An 11,057-nucleotide genomic window follows, 5' to 3' on the forward strand; every position below is an offset into this window, starting at 1 on the left:
CATGAACACTCTTATTACTATAAATCTCTCCCGAGTAATCACAATAATTTACTAAATGCACTCTCCCGAGATACACTAGCTGGCTTTGTTTGTTACAGCTCACTTTAGACTGCACCCAAGGCTTCGTTATCCCTAATCCCGCCTTTAAACCCTCAGTTATTGATCCCTCATATACTTTGGGAGTGATGTTGTTCAATAATTACCTAAATATGCACTCTCTCCCGAGTTATGCACATTAAATAGGTACAGATAATTGAGGATCCTATCAATTAACTACAACAAGAACGTAGTTGAACAAATAGAGATTAAACCAGGAAAACTATATTAACATAACAAGAAGTTCATCCTTCAATAGGTTCCATCAAAACCTTAGAATAAATATTTAGCTACTCATACTAGGGTTCATCATAACAACATTCAAATTCATCACAAATCGTAAAAACAAAAGGAAGAACTCGATGTTGAATTATCCTCCTTGCCTCTCCTTGACTTGAACTAAGCTATGAAAACCTTGATAATCCTCCCTAGGGCGAGTTAGACCTTCTATATGTTAAGTGGATTTTTCCCTGAACTTCCAATTTTACCCCTGAAATTTACTTTTCCGGATCTGGGCTAGCACGGTCGCGCTAATGGATGCGCTAGTGGCCGTGCATATGCCCTATCATTCTGCCTCGACCATCTGGGCTAGCGCGGTCGCGCTAGTGGACGCGCTAGTCCAGGTCTTCATTTCATCACTTCTTTCTCTCGTCTTCCCACGTGCTCAGCTCCTAGGGGCTTTTCTTGCTTCAATTTAGTTCCAATCATAGTCTTAAGTCCTCATACATGCTACGCACTCTTGCAACGTGTGAAATTCACATTTAGAGCCAATTTAACATCATTTAACTATATTTTAGCAGTGAAACATAATCAAGTTGGGGCATAAAAAATCACCAAATTACATAAATCTAGCCTATTATCAATATTCATCATATTTCTTAAAATAAAATTTACACATTTACAAACTATATGCAAATGGCAAAGATTCAAAATATTTATAGCCCGTTTGGATTAGCTGATTTGAAGTAGCTAATAAGCATTAGGTGCTGAAAATCACTTTTAAGTGCTGAAACTGATTTAATAAATAAGTAATTACATGTTTGGGTATAAGTGCTGAAATTAATAATAAGTTGCTGCAGTATTTTATACAAAAGTGCTGATAAGCTCTTTTTATGTAAAATGACTTAAATAACCTTAGAACTGTTTACACTTATAAGGGTGTAATTTCTTCAAACTTTTAGATTCCAGATCGATTCAAATACAAAATATTATATTTGTTATTTTATTTTAAATACAACTGTGCCTAGATAAGATAATTTTTATGATACATATAATTTATTTTATGATAAGCATATAATTATAAGTTATAATACTTAATAAATTGACAAAAGTTTCTCAGTAAAAAATAGACCTAAATAGGATAAAATATTTGAAGAGAAACAAACACTGTCTTCATCACCACAACACTTAAAAAGCAATACACCCAAAATTTGATAGGTCCTCATTTATTACATATAGTTCAAAGATTAATACACAATCACATAGATACAAATATGCAAAGGAATAGCGAATTTGCTTATCTTAAATAGTCAATGAAAATTGCATACTTGAAGAGGCTGGGGGGGTTAGGTTGAATACTTGAGGCAGTGAGTATTGATGTAGGAGTTTTGTTCTAAATAGGAATATTTTAAGGATAAAATAGTAAAATTCTTGGTCAAACTTAAAGTGCTTATAAACTAAAAATTCATAAGCTGGGGGTGACCAGCTTATGGCTTATTTTTGACTTATAAGCACTTGACTTATAAACACTTTTAACTTTACCAAACGCGTAGATAAATCGAAAAATGCTTATAAGCTAGTTTGATTAGCTTATAAGCTTAGCGAAACACCCTCTCAGAAAAGTTTGAGAAAATTATAATTAAAAAAAAAAGCAGTTTGATTCCCCAAATAGTAATACATTCACACAATATATGGTATGGAGGGAGGGAGTATATATATTATTATGAATACTATATTTATTTGATTAATATAACGAGTTTCAAAAATCAATTTTTTTTTATTAAATTATATGGCAAGTTAAACTATGACAAATAAGGTGAAACACATGATGAAGTATATACGCAATAGAACTAATTAAAAATGTGTTTTTTCTGCAGAATTAGATCCTATCATAGATTGTTCAATATAAAAGTATTATCCTAGTTAACGACAGTTAACATCAGTTCAGAAAAGAAAGTTTGGTGCTAATGCACTGCCCACTTGAGTTTTTCTCCTTTTTGTCTATAAATAGAGACTTGAAAGAGGTCTGTTTTAAGCAACAACATAACAATGACTAAAATGATTCTCTTGGTCAGAGCTAATTTCTTTCTTATTTACTTTTTCTTTTTCATAAGATCTGAAGCAAGAACTTTACTAGGTACTAATCTTTTCTTATTTTTCACTTAACATTAGTATCATTTCTCACATGCAGATATTAATATAACAATACTGATATTATGCTACTCTATATTTTTATTTACAGTATTATATTTCTTTTGTGTCGCTGGCCTGTCTTCTTATTCTTTTCCTCAGTTTCCTATTTCCTGGGTGTTTTGAAACATAGGAGTATTTTATTTAGAAACGTGGTGATACTGATAAAACCTATTCAAGCCATCTGGAGGAGATGATGTTTTATTGTTGCCTCCTTTTTGTAGTTATCTTTGTTAGGGACAAAGAAATTTAAAATTTAGAAGTGTTGTGCTCAGACTAGTTACGTTGTTATTGATTACGTATACATTTAAAATTATTTTTACATGGGTATACATAATTTAAGCCAAAAGTAGAGATTGTTACTTTTTCTTTTTTTGATTAACAAAAACAGAGATTGGTTTATTAACTCTTTGACCCTCTAACCATCTATGGTGTTGACTGCCGCGGGAAAATCAGGAATTTACTTAGTTAAGAGTGTTCAAGAATTAGTACATATATATTTGATCTATACGCAGTATACTCTGGTGGTGTTCCTAGCTATGCCTCTCGTGTTGAGTAATTAACCACAGAATTTGTGAAACTTTTTTATTTCCTTGTGCATGCACATAATTCATTGACTTGTCTAGTTATAAGCGAATCACGTAGACTAACTTATATTTGCTGGTGCTACAGAAAATCATTATGGGAGGGAACCAGTTCCACTACCTCCAACCCCAGAATCTGCTTCACCAAGTAACCAAGAAAGACTTAAGAGGCACGCTCATCTTCCACCTCCTGCGCCCAAACATGGTCCGAAAATCGATCAAGTCACAACAAGCAGATATGGTAGGGAAATCAGTGAACTGTTAATGACAATTACAAGCAATGTTATTAGTGATAATGAGCTGCTAATTTTGCTTCCGAGTACTTCATCGGACAACCAAGAAAGATTTGGGAAGCAGAGTCATCTACCACCACCAGCACCAAAGCCAGCTGATGAACAGGGTCAGATAATTGTCACTTCCTCTAATTGTCAAGATCATGATCACATGAATAGTAACAACTATGGAAGAGAGGAAAAAATACTACCACCTCCAACTCCAAAGCCAGCTGATGAGGAGGGTGAGATTATTATCACCTCCTCTACTACTACTAATGATGATCAGAATAGTAACTATATTGGAAGAGAGGGACGAATACTACCACCTCCCTCACCCCACCATGCTGCACCCATTGGTCAACTCACTAGCAGATATGGCGGCCAAGGACTTAAACCTTACAAATCTCTAATTTCCTCCTTACCTCTTCAGGCTTCCTAATTGATTAGGCTTCTATAGCTCTACGTCGGAACTTTATGTTAAGTGTCTTTTATGATTTTTGAACACCTCTTAAGAAAGACGTTTAATACTGTTGCGGAAGCCAAATGTATAGAGTGTGAATAAGTCACAACTACTATACCAAAAATTATGACAGCCACCAAATAATAAATAAGACAATAAAGCAATAATAAAGGGAACACCAGAATTTACGAGGTTCGGCTAATTTTGCCTACTCCTCGGACACAACCAATATTTTATTCCACTCCAAAAATACAAGTGAAATAATACTAAAGAGAGAAGATACAAATGCCTTAAACAGATGAGAAGGCAAATGAGAGGTGTGTTTCAATCCTAAACATTAGGCCTTCTTTTATAGGGGAAAAATCCCCCCAAACTTAACTCCCAACCAATGTGGGACTTTGGCATTTTGCCAAACTTCAACAAATCTCCACCTTGGCAAAATTCCACATTTTCAATTCTCTCTCAATAACAAATTTTGGTTGTGTCTTCATCTTCAATCTTCAGTGTTCAACAATGTTGATCAAATCCAAACAATGTTGAAACTTGACCGCAGTCACCACCTTTGTCAGCATATCAGCAGGATTCTCTGTAGTATGAATTTTCTTCACCGTGACTCCACCTTCTTCTATGATTTCTCGTACGAAATGATACCGAACATCAATGTGCTTCGTCCTTGCATGATAAACTTGGTTCTTCGCTAATTGAATAGCACTTTGACTATCACAAAAAATTGTGATACCTTTTTGTTCAACACCAAGCTCCTTTAGCAATCCTTGAAGCCAAATTGCCTCTTTCACAGCATCTGTAATAGCCATGTACTCTGCCTCTGTTGTAGACAAAGCAATTGTTGACTGCAAAGTAGACTTCCAACTAACTGGTGCCTTTGCAAAAGTAAACACATAACCAGTAGTTGATCTTCGTTTGTTCATATCACCCGCAAAATCTGAGTCACAATATCCAACTACAAACTGATTGTCTTCCTGCTCAAAAACTAACCCGACATCTACAGTATTATGAATATACCGTAGAATCCACTTCACAGCTTGCCAATGCTCCTTCCCTGGATTGTGCATATATCTGCTAATAACTCCAACAGCTTGTGAAATGTCAGGCCTTGTGCAAACCATTGCATACATCAAGCTACCAACAGCATTTGCGTATGGTACCTTTGACATATACTCTCGTTCAGCTTCATCCATTGGCGACATAGTAGTACTTAGCTTAAAATGGGAAGCAAGTGGAGTACTAACTGGCTTAGTCTTGTCATCTATGCCAAAACGTTGAAGTACTCTCTTCAAATATTCCTTTTGAGATAAACAGAGTTTCTTTGAACGTCTATCTCTAATTATCTCCATGCCACGAATTTTCTTTGCCTCACCCAGATCCTTCATCTCGAACTCCTTCTTCAGTTGAATCTTCAACTTATCAATTTCTTCTGAATTCTTGGAAGCTATCAACATATCATCAACATATAGGAGAAGATATACAAAGGAACCATCTTTAAGCTTGTGCAAATACACACAATGATCGTATTTGCTTCTCTTGTACCCTTGCCGCAACATAAACTCGTCAAATCGCTTGTACCATTGTCTAGAAGATTGTTTCAATCCGTACAACGATTTTTCAAGTTTGCACACCATATTTTCTTTTCCAGCAACTTTGAATCCTTCTGGCTGAGTCATGTAGATTTCCTCCTCCAAGTTTCCATGTAAAAACGCAGTTTTTACATCCATCTGAACTAGTTCCAAATCCAATTGTGCTACCAAAGCCAACATAATTCTAATGGAGGAATGTTTTACAACTGGAGAAAACACTTCATTGTAATCAATTCCCTCCTTTTGAGCATATCCTTTGGCCACCAATCTTGCTTTGTAGCGAACATCTACTTGGTTAGGAAATCCTTCCTTCTTTGCAAATACCCATTTGCACCCAATTGCTTTCTTTCCCTTCGGGAGATTGGCCAATCTCCATGTATGATTCTGATGAAGGGACTGTATCTCATCATTCATGGCAATCCTCCACTTATCTTCTTCTGAACTTTGAACAGCGTCTTTATAAGTAGTAGGAACATCATCAGCTACAATTGAGGTTGCACAAGCAACCGTCTCTATGAGACGAACAGGTTTCGTTATTGTTCTTTTTGGCCTGCTGGTTGCTATTGATTCAAGTTGTTGTTGAGATTCCTGAGTTGGAATCTCCTCTACTGGCTCTCCTTCCAGAGGGTAATCTTCATTTGTTTCCTTCTCTGCTTCTTGTGTAGGAAAAATAAATTTTCCCTCAAACTCCACCTGCTTAGAAGCACCTTCATTTTGTTTGGTATCTTCTGTTACCTTATTTACCATAGCAAATTCATCAAAGGTAACATCTCTGCTGAATATTACTTTCTTTGTCATAGGACACCATAAGCGATATCCTTTGACTCCAGAAGTAATTCCCATAAAAATAGCCTTCTTTGCCCTTGGATCCAATTTTGACTCCGTCACATGATAATATGCAGTTGAGCCAAACACGTGCAAAGAGTTATAATCTACAACAGGTTTTCCGTACCATTTTTCAAATGGTGTTTTGCCATCAATAGCAGCAGATGGTAGACGATTAATGAGGTGGCATGCATATGTAATTGCCTCATCCCAAAATTCTTTGCCCAAGCCAGCATTGGACAACATACACCGTACCTTCTCCAGCAAGGTCCGGTTCATACGTTCTGCCACTCCATTCTGTTGTGGTGTATGTCTAACAGTGAAGTGTCAGACGATGCCATCATTTTCACAGACCTTATTGAAATGATCATTTTTGTATTCACCTCCATTGTCTGTGCGAATACACTTGATCCTCCTGCCTGTTTGATTCTCCACCATCGTCTTCCATTTGAGAAAAATTCCCAGCACTTCATCTTTGTTTTTCATTGTATACACCCACACTCTTCGAGAAAAATCATCAACAAAGGTTACAAAATAGTGCTTCCCACCCAATGAAGGTGTTTTGGAAGGACTCCAAACATCAGAGTGTACATAATCCAAAATGCCTTTAGTATTATGGATCGCTGTACCAAATTTAACCCTTGTCTGTTTCCCTTTGACACAATGCTCACAAAACTCCAAGTTGCAAGCCTTTACTCCTTTTAACAATCCTTGATCTGATAGAGTTTTCAAGGATATTCCTCCAGCATGTCCCAAGCGCATGTGCCATAGCTTGGTTGCTTCTGCCTCTTTGTCGTCACTGGATGTCACTGTCGCTGTCCCAATAACTGTACTGCCACGATAGCGATACATATTATTATTCTTCCGATTAGCCTTCATTACCACTAGTGCACCGGAGCATACTCTCATCACTCCATTTTCTGCAATGATTTTGAACCCTTTTGATTCTAGGGCTCCCACAGAGATGAGATTCTTCTTCAAATCCGGTACATATCGAACATCTATCAATGTTCTGATCATTCCATCATGGTTCCTTAATCGTATTGAACCAATGCCATATGAGGTAAGAGGGCTGTTATCCGCTGTGTGGACGACTCCATATTCTCCTTCTTGAAATTCCACGAACCAGTCCCTGTTGGGACACATATGATAGCTACAAGCCGAGTCCATCAACCATATGTCTGAAGATGTTGATGACTCTGTTGTAACTAATGAGAAGTCTGAATCATCACAATCAGCTACATTTGAATCCATAATGGCCTTTCCATTGTTATGTTTGGCCTTATTCTTCAACTTCGGACAGTCTTTCTTCCAGTGCCCTTTTTCTCGACAAAAGGCACATTCATCTTTGCTGGGTCTGGATCTTGACTTGGATCTTCCCTTCTTTGTCCTCGTTTGATTTTGAGGACGACCCCTCACAAATAGTGCTTCTCCTTCTCCGCCCTTCTGTTTTTCTCGCTTTCTTTGTTCATAGCTGTACAAAGCCGAACAAACTTCTCTGAGAGAAACTTCGTCATTTCCATGGAGTAGAGTAGTTTCAAGGTGCTCGTACTCATCAGGAAGTGACGCTAACAACATCAACGCCAAGTCACCATCATCATAAGTTGTATCCATATTTTGCAAATCTGTAACCAACTTATTGAAACTGGTGATATGTTCATTCATCGTGGTACCAGGAACATAGGTGAAGTGAAACAGTCTCTTCTTCATGTACAATTTATTTTGACTGTTTTTCTTCAAAAATTTATCCTCCAGTGCTTTCCATAATTTACTTGCAGAAGTTTCCTTTGTGTATGGATATTTCTGCTCTCTAGCAAGGTAGGATCGAATGGTACCGCAAGCAACACGGTTGATAATTCTCCAATCTTCTTCTCCAATAACATCTGGTTTCTTTTCTTCAATGGCCAGATCTAGCCCTTGTTGAAAAAGGACATCTAGAACCTCGCCTTGCCACATCCCAAAATGTCCGGACCCGTCAAATATTTCGACTGCAAATTTCGCATTTGACACAATTCTTGTCATAAGCGAAGATGCCAATGATGACGTATTGTTGACACTTGATGTAGATTCTTCTTGTTTATTGTCTCCCATCTTTGACACAAATATTATTTAATAGCTGACGACACAAATCAAGATTATTTCCTTTCTGGTGTGGAAGATCATACTAAGCTGCAATCACAGAGCATACTCAGACAGAACCTTGACTCAGTTACCAAGATAAATCTTTTCTGATGTGGAAGATCAGACTATGCTGCAACCACAGAGCATACTTAGACAGTACCTTGGCTCTGATACCAATTGTTGCGGAAGCCAAATGTATAGAGTGTGAATAAGTCACAACTACTATACCAAAAATTATGACAGCCACCAAATAATAAATAAGACAATAAAGCAATAATAAAGGGAACACCAGAATTTACGAGGTTCGGCTAATTTTGCCTACTCCTCGAACACAACCAATATTTTATTCCACTCCAAAAATACAAGTGAAATAATACTAAAGAGAGAAGATACAAATGCCTTAAACAGATGAGAAGGCAAATGAGAGGTGTGTTTCAATCCTAAACATTAGGCCTTCTTTTATAGGGGAAAAATCCCCCCAAACTTAACTCCCAACCAATGTGGGACTTTGGCATTTTGCCAAACTTCAACAACATTAACATAGCTTACAATAAAAGTATTTCAACACAGCCAACAAAAGGAATAATAAGATCATCAACTTAATTTGATTCACCAAGCTTTATATATTGTCAGTCTTGTGTAATATAACTATGTACTTGGTAAATGAATTTAATGAGTGATGGTTCATGGTTTCAGTGCAACGAAATATCTATTATCATTAATTATAATGACATGCATTCTGACGCGCCGACGCCTACACTAACCCAATAATAACATGATACTGTATATGTGTTCGTCTTTGTTATTATTAAGCCATACTTAATTATATATAATACATTAATTTTTACTTTGATTCACTTAATCATAGTAAATTAGTATAGTTTGGCGCAGCAATAATGATATTCAGAAGATTGAGCAACTTCAATAATGATTCCAGTATTATATTCCACTAATGTTTATGATCACCTTTTTACAAGTTGGAGTCGATTCTTTTTTTTTTTTTAATGGTCCCTTGTGTCGAGAAAGATGATAGATAGCTCAGTCCAAGAGAATCTAAAAGGAAAAAGAATGAAAAAGTTTAATCTTAGATTGTTCAGGGGAAAATGCATAATTATATATATCGATAGTGTTTACTTGGCCACCTTTTGTATACGATGTTATCACTTACTCATAAATAAACAATAGTATTCATTTTTGCTTTGAGTTTATCGTTGAATTATGATAAGCTATTTATAAATTAATTTGGAATAAAAATACTGAGTGCCATCGATTAATTATTTTCGTTTTTCCCTTGCTGAGAGGGAGGAGCTTTGTGCAAACTTGTGGTGGCAAAATGAATTAAAAAAATAGTATCCATCCATTTTATCCATTATATAAAGAGTTGGATAATGGACTTTTTAAATATGGGTCAAATATGGATAAAAATCATATTATCCACTTAGAAAATAAATAACTAATGTATAACTAACGAGTTTAACTTTTACATTTGTAAAGACTGAAATTGGGAGTTCCTCAAGTTTGAAAGATTAGGAATTCTCACAAAAATAATATTCAAAAAATCATAAATAATAGTATAGATATTCATATTATTCGATGATTAACCCACTTTTAAATATGAGTCAAGTCAATTAATTTATCCGTTTTTGTATTACCTATTTTCGACGCGCTCATATTCAACCCGACCCGTCCATTTGCTTGCATTCCCACGGATGTTATGGGTTTAAGGCACAATTGATGGTGGGATAGGTACATCTCAAAGAAGGCATTAAAATCATGAATGTGTGCTACTTCAAAGTTAATTCTGAAATTAAAGAGCCACAGAATATAAATATACTAGCTTAAATGATTATAAAACCAACATCTGTAAAATTTGTGGAGAGTGGGCCTAACAAGCCACTAACTTTACCAAGAAAGTAAAGATACTCTTTGTTTTGATGGAAAATCTCACTTTATACCCATTAATTTCAAATTATTTATTCTTTAATGCTCAAGTTCAAACTATTTATTACTTTTATTTATGCGGCCCAAATTATTTACCCGGCTATTCATTTATTCTATTAAAATAGCTGAGAAAAATCAGAAAGAGTGCGGTCTCTTCTCTTCTCTCTTTCTTCTTGATATCAGCAATTCCCCAATGCATGTTATTTTCCTTTTTCTCTGAAACCCCTTATGTATTTTTCAGCCTTATCTCTTTAGTTTCTTCTACATATTCAAATACCGTCTTCTTCTTTTTATTAGATCCAACAGTCACCACCTCAAAAAAATCATAAAACCAATAACGAAATACCAAAAATTTTGCAAAAAAAAAATATTACCCTTATGATTTCTTGAAATATTCTCGTCAAAATTGAAGAATTATTGTTAGTTTGAGGAATTATTATTTTTGGGTAGTTTGGGTTTTGTAGAGTGAGAATGAAAGTGACCCAGAAAGAAAAGAAGGCTTGGTCTTAATTTTAGTAATTCTAGATCCTTGAATTATTTCCTTGTTTGCTACTTCTTGAGTTACTTGTAGTTTGTTCTTACAAAATTGTTCTTCTATTTTCCATATATGCTTCTTCAAAAAGAAATTAGATCTGATTATCTGAGAAGTTAACTTCTGGCTAGTTTCAATTCTGCTCCACTTTTTCTTGATTGTTCTTTCCCTAGCTCTTGCTCTTTCCTTGGCTTAAAATTTTTATTTTGAAGATTTCTT

The 11,057-nt window shown here is 35.6% G+C and overlaps 1 protein-coding gene across 1 annotated transcript; it reads left to right on the forward strand.

Moving 5' to 3' along the window:
• Positions 1 to 2,354: 2,354 nt before the first annotated feature.
• Positions 2,355 to 4,297, forward strand: LOC107818156 (uncharacterized). Its single transcript, XM_016644095.2, has 2 exons — positions 2,355 to 2,452; positions 3,178 to 4,297. Exons 1-2 carry the CDS (start codon positions 2,365 to 2,367, stop codon positions 3,801 to 3,803), a joined length of 714 nt encoding a protein of 237 aa, XP_016499581.1. The 5' UTR covers positions 2,355 to 2,364; the 3' UTR covers positions 3,804 to 4,297.
• The last annotated feature ends 6,760 nt before the right edge of the window (positions 4,298 to 11,057 follow it).

Source organism: Nicotiana tabacum, chromosome 8 (assembly GCF_000715075.1).
Source record: "Nicotiana tabacum cultivar K326 chromosome 8, ASM71507v2, whole genome shotgun sequence".
Classification (NCBI taxonomy): domain Eukaryota; kingdom Viridiplantae; phylum Streptophyta; class Magnoliopsida; order Solanales; family Solanaceae; genus Nicotiana; species Nicotiana tabacum.